This window comes from Miniopterus schreibersii, assembly GCF_964146895.1.
Source record: "Miniopterus schreibersii genome assembly, chromosome: 1".
NCBI lineage: Eukaryota > Metazoa > Chordata > Mammalia > Chiroptera > Miniopteridae > Miniopterus > Miniopterus schreibersii.
Genome location: NC_138101.1, coordinates 118,144,092 through 118,158,929, shown reverse-complemented (window position 1 = coordinate 118,158,929; position 14,838 = coordinate 118,144,092). Strand labels below are relative to the sequence as shown.

The 14,838-nt window shown below is 38.2% G+C and overlaps 1 protein-coding gene across 3 annotated transcripts in view; it reads right to left on the bottom strand.

Moving 5' to 3' along the window:
- The window catches only part of MPP7 (MAGUK p55 scaffold protein 7), a 288,719-nt gene that overhangs the window by 98,863 nt on the left and 175,018 nt on the right, over positions 1-14,838 (bottom strand). For 2 of the 3 annotated variants that reach the window (XM_081118191.1, XM_081118193.1), the window contains exon 6: positions 244-375. In XM_081118191.1, coding sequence (XP_080974317.1) covers positions 244-375 — 132 coding nt within the window. The remainder of the gene's footprint in view (positions 1-243; positions 376-14,838) is intronic. The other variant, XM_081118192.1, reaches the window with a different exon arrangement.

The window sequence follows — 14,838 nt, the reverse complement described above, 5'->3', positions numbered from 1 at the left end:
TTATAAATGTCAATTCACATTTTAAAATTATTACTATTTATAACCAATAAAATGCCTGTCATTTCATTTGCCTTCATTTTCCTTTTTCTAAATCATATTCTTTAGACATAAATGTTTCATTTATGTGGAAGTTTTAGGACACAGAGGAAGTTTAAAGACAGAAATATATGGAATGTCCCCATCAGATTTGGGTTTATCATGGTATCTACTCATCTCTGGGCACACATGTAGACCGAAACTTACCAGTGGTTCTCTATTTTTGACCAGACGGATGATCTTTACTGAGTCTTCCTCATCGTCAATATCATCAGGCATAGGAGGCAATACTGGATCATACTTCTTCTGAGCCACAGTGTCATGCACAGAGAGCAAAGCCTATTAAAGTCAAAGATTGATAAAAAAAAAAAAAAAGGAATCAAATATAAAACCCCAAACCCATAAAACTATAAAGAAAATCAGACTGATACTATAATTTTGACATACAATGGAAATAAGGCAACTAATTGAAAAGGAGCCTCTAACAAACAGGAAGCATGAAAAATAGCAGAAGGCAGCTCCATTTAGCTACCACCCTATCTCCAATGACATTAATGTACGACAAGAATCAGCATAAAATATCTGCTAATCTGTATATTCTCTGGTTCATCCTTATAAGGATGACAGTTGAGGGCAAGGGTGGGGGGGCTACTTGAAAGGAGGGGGAAAATGAGTCTATAGAAATACTGTCAACGAAACAATAGGAGTCTGACAACTATATACTTTTTCTTTCTACCATTAGCAGAAAACACAAAAAGAACTGATCAGTACAATTAATTAGCTTTCATTCTTTTGTTTTCTCACTTTTTAACTTTTAGTGTAACAGATGAGTAGGATGTGTACAAAAGAATAAAAAGTATTTCTATTCATGATCTTTGGTGGTAAGACTCCACAAAACATTGTCATATTGTCCTTATAGACCAAAGATGAGAAAAACACTGGAACCCTGACATGTCACTACTCACCACTTCAGGTGACTGGGCCTAGACTTTTAACTTTGTTCCCTAATCAGCAAATGCCAGGATCCATAAATTTCTCCAGCAAGAAGCCTAGAAATCAACCTTGAAATCTCTTCTCTCATCTACACTTCCAATGTCCAACCCATATCCTGTTAAATCTACTTCCAAATGTAAGCTAACATTTGTTATCTTCTCTAACCAAAGGTTGGCAAACTATGCCTCCTGCTTCTATAAATAAAGCTTGCTGGAACACAGCCATGTTTATTCATTTATGTATTGTCGACGCCACTGTCATGCTCCAATGGCAAAACTGAATAGAAACAACAGGTACTTTTTACATGAAAACTTGGCAGCACCCCTGGGCTAGATCATTGATTTCATCATTTTTTACCTGGAGCATTGCAATAGCCTCTAAACAGTCTAACTGCATTCACGTCTGGCCCATTTTCAAATTCCTGATTCACAGAGTAATTATTTTAAAACTTAGATCAAATCACATAACAAGCCCGCTAACTCTTCTAAACCTACCCACTGATCTTGGGGTGAAGATCAAACTGTTGAGCATGTCCTAGTCTTGCGTTCCTCTCCAACTTTACCTTATATCTCTGTCCCCACATAGCTTGAATAACTTTCTCAGAGATGGACTAAAATATTTGATATAAAAAAGCAGATCTCTCTCAGTAACTTGACCTTGCAGCACCTTTTCCTCTGCCTTCCTACATGTTCATAATTCATAACCACATATGCATTTTTATATGCATATGTTTAATATTTGCTAGCTACCGAAATAGAACCTCTAAGATGGCAAGGAAATGGTGTCTATTTTTAATTAAGCTCTTTTATTGACTATAACATGTATACAGAAAAGTACATAATTTTCAAAAATAAATATTCCCATATAAACATCACCCGAACAGGAAATACAACATTAACTGAACCCCAGAAACCCACACTTATGCTCCTTCCTAATTACCTTGACCTCTATTCCCTCTGAAGGTGGTAGTTTTGCCTCTGTATAAATACTGCATAAATAGAATTATAAGAGCATATTCATTTTTCCCCTGATATTAAGCTGAGATTTATCTATGCTGCTGCTGGTAGCAGCAGTCATTCTTTTTTCCATTGCTATGAAGCATTACAACACACGAATACTTCCACAGCTTATTTATCCATTATGCCCATTATTGAGAGGCATTTAGGTTGTTTTCAGTTCCTGGCTATCATAAATAACGCTGCTGTGAATATTTCATGTATTTTGATACATAAAAACTTATTTGTATGTATAACTTGGTTAAGTATAGAATTATATTCAACATTAACAGATAAAAGTTTTTCCAATTATAACCCCATCAACACCTTATGTTGCATCATGTGATCCCCAACATTTTATGTTATTAGTTTGAATCTGGCCATTCTGAGTGTACAGTGGTATTTTCTTGTGGTTTAAATATCATTTATATTACAGCTACTGATACTGAAAACATTCTCCTATGTTTACTGGTATGTGAATATCTTCTTTTATGAGATGCCAGTTCAAGATTCTTGCACATTTTCCTGTACCGTCTTTTTCTTACTTATTTGTAAGTATTCTTTACAACATACTGGATGCAAACCTTAGTTGGTTACATGTGCTACAGATGATGTATTTTCTCATTTGGTAGCTTGCACTTTCACATTCTTATTAGTGTTTTTTTGAGCAGCAAAGGATCCTAATTTTAATGAGCCTAATTAATATTTTATCCCTTATGGCTGGAGCTTTTTGTATCCAATCAGTTTCTAAGGGAAAGAATGAACAGCATCAAGATGATGAAATATCCAAAGAGATGTAGCAAAAGCAGTGCTCAGAGAGAAACTTATGGCTCTAAATATCTACATTTAAAAAGAACAAGATCTCAAATCAATAAACAAACCTTACCCCTTAAGTCACTGAAAAGAGCAAACAAAACATTTTGTTGTTTCTTTTTCGCTTTAGTTTTTCCTTAAGATTTGAACAATTAGACTAGATTTTGTAGATATTATTTTTATTCTTTTTTACTGAATTTACTGGGGTGACATTAGTTAATAGAATTATATAGGTTTCAGGTATACAATTAATACATCACTTGTATATTGTATCTATCATGTGTTTATCACCTCAATCAAGTCTCCTTCTATCACCACTTACCCCTCTATGACCTCTCCTACCTCCCCCACCCTCCTTTCCCTCTGGTAATCACCATACTGTCAAACTGTTGTCTGCGAATATGAAGTTTTGTGTGTGTTTTTTCCTTAATCCCTTCACATTTGAGTAATAACACATGCTTATTTTTTGTATATGGCAACTGACCAATCAATTCACAGATTGAAAGGATGGTATAATATTTAAATCTCTGATAGTTCTCAGATGAGACTATTGTTACAGAATGACAAGTCATTTTATAACTATTCAAGACTTGAAGGCAACACATTATACAGGAAAAGTGTTCACATAGACAACGTGGGGCAAAAGTAGGTTTACAGTTGTTCATATGGAAAATAATACAATAAATAATACAAGAATAAACTCATTTCATGTACTCACAACTGTAAACCTACTCTGGCCCCACCCTGTATTCTACTGGTCACCAACTAGCAAAGCTAAAAAAAAACATGAACTGAACAAGGCATGAAGGGCACAGGAAGAAAGAACCTCTGGTGCGACTGGAGGTACTGTACATTGAGAGAGACTGCCTAGATTATTGCTAAGGACAAGCTGGCAACAACTATGAAAATTTTAAATGTACAAAATTTTAATATAAAAATTTATTCACCAAACAAAATTCTGTAATATGCAGAAGATGTGCTTGCTTAAGATATAGTGTATAGACATAACAGAAATGCAGGAACAATAGAAATGCCCACCTCTAACGGATCTTAAATAGGTAATTACATTGATCCAAAGAGGAGTCCAAAATATCCCAATGTCAGAAGTCCACAAAACACACAAAAAACACCAGTAAGTAGTACATTCTATTATCTCATTTATAACTGGAAAAAATATATGTTATATTTATGTATGCAAAAAGGAATGAAAGGTAATGTAACTAAGAGTGACTATCAGTAAAGGCATGTGGACAAACACACAGTTCATAGAAGAAATAAAAAGTCATTAAGCATAGAAAATGATGCTCATCCTCAATAATAAAGCAATGAGGATAGGGACTGTATATTTTTCTGTATATTTTTAAAAATATCAAAGTACTTCCTAAAAGGTAAAATTGCAGTAATAAACTATCAACTTCCTAAGACAAATATCATAAATTGTTTATTTAAATATTCTTTCTAACCTCACTGAGGGATTTTTTTTAACTTTCCGTGTGTGTATGTGTGTGTGTGTATGTGTATGTGTATGTGTATGTGTGTGTGTCTGCACCTAAGGTTGTGAATGCTGCTTCTCTATCCCATAATTATGGTTCAATTTTTGGCATTTACATCTTTAATCCATTTGGAATTCATTCTAGTAAAGGCAGTGTCTAACTTTTTCCCAGTGATGAACCACTTGCCCCAATACCATGTATTGAAGCTGCATCCAATTCCACCTATCTTCCACTTCCTTTCACCCATAGCTCACATCTGTCATTAAGGCCAAAATTAAGTTTCACCTGAATTATTTCTGCAAGCTCCCAACTGGCTTTCCTCCAGTCAGTATTCCATTCCTCTCACCTTAGCACCACTGCTCCACCCCAAGTAACCATCTATATGTTCCATACAGAGCAATTATGTCACTTGAATATTTAAATGATTTCCATGGGACATCCATTATGGCTGAAGAGTAGGGGTTGGAACCTCCCACCACTTGCTACCAACACCTGGAGGATTTGCACCTGAACTGCAGGGCAATATGCATGAAAAACTAGTTGAAGTGAAGCTGATCTGAAATATTGTGAACAGGGAACTCAGAGAAATGACAGGAGGAAACCCAGAGAGGGTGAGCCAACCTGTGCAGGTGTACAGCTAGGAAGCTGGAGAAGAGCCCCCTACCCCCTGGGAGCATGGGGTCTAAGCCCCACACAGGGATCCCCAATTCAAAAACAGAGAGAAGGGAAAGGAAAACCATGTAGTGCCAGGCAGTGGGAAGCAGTAGAGATTCAGTCCACCTTGGAAGCTCAAACCACAATATCCCACCAGACTGTTTACAGGCTCTGCCCTGCCAAGTGTCAGGCTGGCAAGGCCTTTGTTGCAGCACCAGGAGCTAGCTCTCTCATCTGGGATTGGGGGAGGGACCAAGCAGCAGAGCTCACACTGCAGAGCTCAACTATGAAGGGAGCTGACCTGGTGCACCCAGCAGTGACTCTGAGAGGGCCTCCATCCCCTCTCAGAGAGCCCCATGGGGTGGTGTGTGCGCCTGGGGGTGGGGGAAGAGATCGGACATACCTACTTCACTTCCATCTCAAGTGCACTGAAGTTGCCCTGCCCCCAACCTGCAAATTTGCTGGTCTGCCCATTCTGCTCTGATACGAGTCAACAGAAAATGGCAGGGGGCTGGAAATCTGTGCACACAAGGCTCAGTCTGAAAGCACAGGGGACAAGGATATTTGGCCAGCTGGAGCCTGGGAAGAAGCCCTGCCCACTGATGGCCAGTTCTGCAAAAGGACTGAGGGGCCAACAGGGGCTCATTTTTGTATTTGTTTTTGTTTGTTTGTTTTCACCCCCTCGTACTCTGAGAAGCGGCAGGGGAGTATCAGGGAGTGAGGTGGAGCTGAGGTGTTGCAGCTGTGTCCCCAGGGTAGGTTTCTGTATGGGTGGATTTCTGTCTGAAAGAGAGAGGGTTTTGTGCTGGGCCCTTCAGCAGCATTACAGAGAAGCAGATCTGAGCTTCCCAGTAAGTATAGCCAGTGCAGCCCTGGGAAAAAGAGAAAGTGCCCACCCCCACTCCTAGATTACAAGAACTACCCCAACATGAGTCTGCTTAAACACCGGGACAGGTCCTGGATAGCTCCACAGAGTGAAGATCTGTGGCAGATCAGAGGAGGGACATTCAAGGGGGGAGTCCGGAGGCAGACCCAATCTCTGGGCTTCAGAGGAACCGCGCACCAGACTGTTTGCAGCTCTACCCTGCCAAGTGTCAGACTGGTGGCCAAAGCCAGGCAGGGATAGCAACTGACACTGCATCAGAAAACCTACAGGGAGGCCTGTGACTTGTGACTAGCACACCAAGGGGCAGTGTTGGACAACTACTAAGCAAAATCCACCAAGAACCACAAATAGCAGATTCAAAGGGTGAATACGCAGAAGGCACCAAAATCTGCAGAGCCAAAATCCATTTTTTGTTTTCTCTTTTTCTTTTTACTTCTTTAATATTATTTTGTATATAACCTCCTTTTTTTTTTTTAAATTTCACTGTTTCTGCTTCTCCTTTTTTTCTCTCATATTCTCTGTCTCTCTCTTTCCTTTTTTCCCTTTATTTTCTCTTTCTCTCTCTCTTTATTATTTTATTTTTTTAATATATCTTTATTGACTTCAGAGACAGGAAAGTAGAGGGGGAGAGAGAGAGAAACATCAATGATGAGAGAGTCATTGATTGAGCCCACAACCTGGGAATGTGCCCTGACCAGGAATCGAATCCCAATCGCCTGGATCCTAGGTCGATGCTCAACTGCTTAGTCACACCCGGGCAGGGCTCTCTTTATTTTTAATCTTTATTTTCTGATTTTCTCTTCCTATCGTATATATTATTATTATTACCTTTTAAAATTATTTCACATATACACATATTTCCCTTCTCCTATTCTTATTTTTTATTTCTTTTCTCAACCTTTTTTTCCCCACATTCTCCTCTTTCATTTCCTTCTTCCTCCTCTAATTATTTTGGTCTCCTGTATTATACTATTCCTTTTAATTTCCCTTCCTTTCCTCTTCTTTTTTTCTTCTGCTAGTGGGGTTGTTTTGGTTCTCATTATTAGTTTTGATTATGTGTGTGTGTGTTGTTTTCAGTTAGGTCCTGTTTTGTTTTGTCTTGTAATGTCAGCACCTGTATAACAGCTGACACAATATGGTTATGATTAAGCCTCATAGGCAGCCAGCCCAAGGACTGAGCCCACACACAAAAAGGACAATAGCAATCAGAAGCCAATTACAATAGGAGGGTCCACATAACCCACTCAAGAGACATTACTAGAGCACCCAGATCAGAAGATCAAGAATACTACACCATGGGGTCCCACTACAGAAGGCCAACCCACCAGGACTGGGAGAAATAGCAACCTAATAAATAGACACAAGCAAGAAGAGGCAGCCAAAATGGAGAGACAAAGAAACAGCACCAAATGAAAGAACAAGAGAATTCTCCAGAAGAAGAGCTAATGAAATGGAGATAAGCAAAGTATTAGATATAGAGTTCAGAGTAATTATATAAGGATACTCAAAAGCATGAAAAAAGACACAGAACTTTTGAAAAACCACCAGTCAGAAATAAAGAATGAAATAGCAGAAGTAAAGAATACACTAGAAGGAATAAAAAACGAATTGGAGGAAGCCAAGGACTAAATCAGCAAATTAAAAACAGGGTAGAAAAAAAATCACTCAACCAGAGAATCAAAAAGAGAAAACAATTTAAAAAAAGGAGGCCCAGCCCATGTGGCTCAGCAGTTGAGCATTAACCTACAATCCAGGAGATCGCTGTTCCATTCCCAGTAGTGGCACATGCCCTGGTTGAGGGCTCAATCCCCAGTAGGGGCGTGCAGGAGGCAGCCGATCAATGACTCTCTCATCACTGAGTTTCTCTCTCTCTCCCTCTCCTTTCCTCTTGAAAAAAGAAAAAAAAGGACAGCTTAAGGGAGCTTTGGGACAACAAGAAACACAACAACATCTACATAACAAGAATGCCAGAAGGAGAAGAAAGTAAGCAAGAAACAGAGAACCTGTTTCACGAAATAATAGCAAAAACTTCCCTAATCTGGTGAAGGGAAATTCACACATATTTAGGAAGCACAGAGAGTCTAAGGTAAGAAGAACCCAAAAAGGCCCATGCCAAAACACATAAAAATTAAAATGCCAAAAATTAAAAATAGAGAATCTTAAAGGAATCAAGAGAAAAGCAATTAGTTACCTACAAAAGGGCTCCCATGAGGCTCTCAGATGATTTCTCAAAAGAAATGCTACAGGCCAGAAGGGAATGACATGAAGTATTCAAGGTAATGAAAAGCAATAATCTGAAATCAAGACTACTCTATCCAACAAGGTGATCATTCAAAATTGAAGATGAACTATAGAGCTTCCCAGACAAAAAAGGCTAAACAGTTTATTACCACCAAACCAACACTGTAAGAAATGATAAAGGGACAAGTTTAAGAAGAAGAAATCAAGAGAGGGGAACATAGGTGTAAAGTAAAAAATGGCAATAAATAAGTATCTATCAATAATAACCTTAAATGCAAATGGACTAAATGCTCCAATAAAAAGATAGAGGTTTTACATTTTAGTTTATTATTATTTTCTAAATTTTCACCAGTATGAACAACAATATACATTTCTCTCTAAGCACTGCTTTTCTTTTTTTCTTTTTTTTAAGCATTTTTTTTTTCGTCTGTGTGTGTGTATTCTCCCTTCACTTTCCCAGTTCTGTTTTCATGTGTGTTGTTTTCATTGTGATTGTCAAGATATTTTGTAGGATACCTCTTGTTTCCTGGAATTTTAGTTGTGTATTGTCCTGCCTGGCAAGCACCCGTACAACATCTTACACGTCGAGGTTGGGGCTGAGACACAGTTAGCCAACCTGAGAGGAGGGTCCTCCCAAGGACTGATCAACAACAATCTAGACCCAACCACAACAGGAGAACATAAAGAAACCACAAAAGGGAAACCCATAAGAGGGACACGCATAGAGCAAAGAGCTCAAAGGAATAAGGAAAACAAACCTCTGGGCTCCACTGGACCCCCAAGACAAAAATCCCATCCCACAAGACTGGGGGACAGCAAATATATCAAATATACAGATACAAACACTAAGACCTACCAAAATGGGGAGACAAAAAAACAACCCCCAAATTAAAGAAAAGGAAACATCACCAGGAAAAGACTTTGATGAGATGGAGTTAAGCAAGTTATCAGATATGGAGTTCAGAGTATGGATGATGAAGATGTTCAAGGAACTTAAGAAGACTCTAGATGATAAGATCGAGGACATTAATGAAAACATGAAAAAAGATACATTCCATAAATAAAACTCAGACAAAGATAAAGAATGCTGTATCTGAGATCAAGAATGCACTGGAAGGAATTTAAAGCAGGCTCAATGAAGCAGAGGATAGAATAAGTGACTTAGAAGACAAGGTAAGGAAAAAAATCACACAGAGCAGCAAAAAGAAAAAAACACTTAAAAAGCATGAGGACAGTCTAAGGGAACTTTGGGACAACATTATGGGAAACAACATTCGCATTATAGCAGTGAGAGAGGGGGAGGAAAGAGAGCAAGGGATAGAGAACTTGGTGGAGGAAATAATTATAGAAAACTTCCCTAGGCTGGCGAAGGAGAAAGCCACACAAGTTCAGGAAGCACAGAGGGTTCCAAACAAGAGGGACCCAAAGAGACCCACTCCAAGACATATCATAATTAAAATGGCAAATGTCAAGGACAAAGAGAAAATATTAAGGGCTGCAAGAGAGAGACAAGCAGTGACCTACAAGGGAACCCCTATAAGGCCGACAGCTGATTTCTCAACAGAGACTCTTCAGGCCAGAAGGGAGTGGCATCAAGTTCTGCAAGTAATGAAAAGCAAGAACATGCAACCAAGATTGCTTTATCCAGCAAGGCTATCATTTAAATCTGAAGGTGAAATAAAAAGCTTCCGAGACAAAAAAAGGCTAAAGGAGTTCAGTACCACTAAACCAGCATTGCAAGAAATACTAAAAGGACTGCTTTAAGAAAAAGAAGGAATAGTGAGAGAAAAAGTACATCAGCATAAAAGGGGAAAATGGCATTAAGTAAGTTGATATCAATAATAACCTTAAATGTAAACGGAATAAATGGTCCAACCAAAAGACAAAGGGTAGCTGAATGGATAAGAAAACAGGACCCAAATATATGCTGTCTACAAGAGACCCACTTGAGAGCAAAAGACTCACACAGGCTAAAAGTGAAGGGATGGAGTAAAATAGTCCATGCAAATGGAAAGGAAAAGAAAGCTGGAGTAGCAATTCTTACTTCAGACAAAACAGACTTCAAAATAAAGACCATAACAAGAGACAAAGATGGTCACTACATATTACTAAAGGCATCAATCCAACAGGAGGAAATAACCCTTATAAACATTTATGCACCCAATACAGGAGCACCTAAATATATAAAAAATCTCTTGGGGGACTTCGAAAGGGAGATTGACAGCAACACAATCATAGTGGGGGACTTTAACACCCCACTGTCAGCATTGGACAGATCAAGACAAAAAATCAACAGGGAAACACAGACCTTAAATGACTCACTAGACCTAATGGATTTAATTGACATTTACAGAACACATTTCACCCCAAAGCAGCAGAATACACTTGGAAGTGCACATGGAACATAATAAAAAATAGACCACATATTAGGGCAGAAGGCAAGTCTCTACAAATACAAGAAGACTGAAATCATATCAAGCATCTTCTGGGATCACAATGTCATGAAACTAGAAATCAGCCACTATAAAAAAACTCAAAAATATTCCAACACATGGAGGCTAAATAGAATGTTATTAAACAATGAATGGGTTACCAAGGAGATCAAGGAAGAAATCAAACACTTCATGGTAAGTAATGAAAATGAACAGAAAACAACCCAAAACCTATGGGACACGGCGAAAGCAGTCCTGAGAGGGAAATTCATAGCATTACAGGCCTATCTCAAGAAACAAGAAAAAGATCTAATGAACCATCTAACACAACAACTAAAAGAACTAGAACGAGAACAGCAAGAACAGCTCCAAGGAAGTACAAGGAAGGAATTAATATAGATCAGAGCAGAAATTAATGACACAGAAACTAAAAAAACAATACAAAAAAATCAATGAAACCTAGAGCTGGTTCTTTGAAAAGGTAAATAAGATTGATGCATCTTTAGCCAGACTCACTAAGAAACAAAGAGAGAAGACCCAAATAAATAAAATCAGAAATGAAAGAGGCGATATAACAACTGACCCAACAGAAATACAAAGGACTGTAAGAAGCCCGGCCGGGCGTGGCTCAGCGGTTGAGCGTCGACCTAGGATCCAGGCGATCGGGGTTCGATTCCCGGTCAGGGCACATGCCCAGTTGTGGGCTTGGTCAATGACTCTCTCATCATTGATGTTTCTATCTCTCTCTCCCTCTCCTTTCCTCTCTCTGAAATCAATAAAGATGATATATTTAAAAAAAAAAAATATTATGAGCAACTATATGCCAACTAACTCGACAACATGGGGGAAATGGACAAATTCCTAGGAGAATACAACCATCCAAAGCTGAATCAAGAAGAGGCAAAAACCTGAATAGGCCGATAACAACTAATGAAATTGAAGCAGTAATCAAAAAACACCCAGCAAACAAAAGTCCTGGACCAGATGGGTTTACAGGCGAGTTTTACCAAACATTCAAAGAAGAATTAACACCTATTCTATTCAAACTATTCCAGAAAATTCAAGAGGAGGGAAAACTGCAAAACTCTTTTTATGATGCCAGCATCATCCTAATCCCAAAACCAGATAAAGATAACACAAAGAAAGAAAATTACAAGCCAATATCCCTGATGAACATAGATACTAAAATTCTCACTAAAATACTAGCAAACCGGATCCAGCAATACATTAAAAAGATCATACATCATGACTAAGTAGGATTTATTCCGGGGATGCAAGGCTGGTACAACATCCGCAAATCAATAAATGTGATACATCACATAAACAAAATGATGGACAAAAATCATATGATCATATCAATAGATGCAGAAAAAGCATTCGACAAAATCCAGCACCCGTTTCTGATAAAAACTCTCAGCAAAGTGGGAATAGAGGGATCATACCTCAACATAATAAAGGCCATATATGACAGACCTACAGCCAACATCATGCTCAATGGGCAAAAACCAAAACCATTTCCATTAAAAACCGGAACAAGACAGGGATGTCCACTTTCACCACTCTTATTCAACATACTACTGGAAGTCCTTGCCATAGCCATCAGACAGGAAGAAAACATAAAAGGTATCCAAATTGGAAAGGAGGAAGTAAAACTGTCATTATTTGCAGATGACATGATACTGTACATAGAAAACACTAAAGACTCCATCAAAGTACTACTAGATTTGATAAATGAATTTGGCAAAGTAGCTCGATACAAAATCAACATCCGGAAATCAATGGCATTCTTATACACCAACAATGAACTTTCAGAGAGAGAAATCAAAAAAGCAGTACCATTTACCATTGCAACTAAAACAATAAGATACCTAGGAATAAACTTATCCAAGAATGTAAAAAACCTGTACTCGGAAAACTACGTGACACTGAAAAAAGAAATAGAGGAAGATTTAAACAAGTGGAAGAATATACCATGCTCATGGATTGGAAAAATTAGTATCATTAAAATGTCTGTACTACCCAAAGCAATTTATAAGTTTAATGCAATTCCTATTAAAATACCAACAGCATATTTCACAGACCTAGAACAAACATTTTGACAATTTATATGGAACCAAAAAAGACCCTGAATAGCTGCAGCCATCTTGAGAAAAAGGAACAGAGTGGGAGGGATCACTTTGCCAGACTTCAAACTGTATTACAAAGCCACTGTAATCAAAACTGCCTGGTATTGGTACAACAACAGGCATATAGATCAGTGGAACAGAACAGAGACCCCAGAAATAGACCCACGCCATTATGGTCAGTTAATATTTGACAAAGGAGGCAAGAGTATCCAATGGAGTAAGGACAGTCTCTTCAATAAGTGGTGCTGGGAAAATTGGAGTTACATGCAAAAGAATGAAACTAGACCACCAACTTTCACCATACACAAAAATAAACTCAAAATGGATAAAAGACTTAAATGTAAGTCGTGAAACCACAAAAATCCTGGAAGAAAACATAGGCAGTAAAGTCACAGACATCCCATGTAGTGGAATTTTCACTGATACATCTCCTAGGGCAAGAGAAACAAAAGAAAAAATAAACATATGGGACTACATCAAACTAAAAAGCTTCTGCACAGCAAAAGAGAACAGCCTCAAAATACAAAGGAATCCCACAGTCTGGGAAAACATATTTGCCAAGGATGTATCTGATAAGGGGCTAATTTCCAAAGTGTACAAAGATCTCACAGTACTCAGCAAGAGGAAGACAAACAACCCAATTAAGAAATGGGCATTTAAGGGCTTAAATAGACACTTCTCCAAAGAGGATATAGGGATGCCAAGAGACACATGAGAAAATGCTCAACGTCGCTAATCATCAGAGAGATGCAAATTAAAACCACAATGAGGTATCACTTCACACCTGTCAGAATGGCTACCATCAACAAATCAACAAACGACTTGTGGTGGCGAGGGTGTGGAGAAAGGGGAACCCTAGTATACTGCTGGTGGGAATGCAGACTGGTGCAACCAGTATGGAAAACAGTATGGAGGTCCCTCAAAAAGTTAGAAATGGAGCTGCCGTTTGACCCAGTGATTCCACTCCTGGGAATATATCCTAAGAATCCTAAAACATTAATCAGGAAGAATATATGTACCCCGATGTTCATAGCAGCACAGTTTACAATAGCTAAGATCTGGAAACAACCCAAGTGCCCATCAGTAGATGAGTGGATAAAAAAGCTGTGGGACATTTACACCATTGAATACTATGCAGTTTTAAAGAAGAAGAATCTCGTACCCTTTGGGACAGTATGGATGGCCTTGGAGAATATTATGCTAAGTGAAATACGCCAGGCAGCGAAAGACAAACATCACATGATCTCGCTTATACGTGGAATCTAAAGAACTTAATAAACTGATGAACAGAATAGATTCAATGACATGGAAGCATAGATGAGACTGACGAATGTCAGAGGGATGGAGGAGGGCGGGTAGGTGGAGGGGGAGAGAGTAACCAAAGAATTTATATGTATATATGCACAACCCAAGGACATGGACAATGATGGGGAGAGGGGCTGGGGAGGGGGAAGGGACAGGGTAGAACGGGTCATTGGGGAGAAAAAGGGACATCTGTAATATTTTAAACAAAAATAAAATTTAAAAAAAAGTAACCGGAACATCTAAAAAAATTAAAATTAAAAAAAAAAAAGACATGGGGTAACTGAATGGATAAGAACACATGACCCATATATATGCTGTCTACAAGAGACCCAACCTGAGAACAAAAGATTCACACAGACTGAAAGAGAAGGGATGGAAAAAATATTCCATGTAAAAATAAATAAAATAAAATAGCTAGGATAGCAATACTCATATCTGACAAAGTAGACTTCAAAACAATAACAAAAGACAAAGAAGGTCACCACATAATACTAAAGGGATTGATCCAACAAGAAAATATAACCGTTGTAAACATACATACACCCAACACAGGAGAACCTAAATATATACAAAACACTCATGGAAGACTTTAAGGGAGAGATCAATAAAAATATAGTCACAGTAGGGGACTTTAACAGCCTACTGACGGACTGGATAGATCTGCCAGACAAAAAAACCAACAAGGAAATAGCAACCTTAAATGACACAAAAGATCAGATGCAATTAATTGACATTTGCAAAACATTTCATACCAAAGCAGCAGAATATACAATCTTCTCAAGTACACACGGATCATTCCCAAAGATAGACCACGTTAGGACACAAAATAAGTCTTAATAAATTTAAAGAAATTTAAATCATATC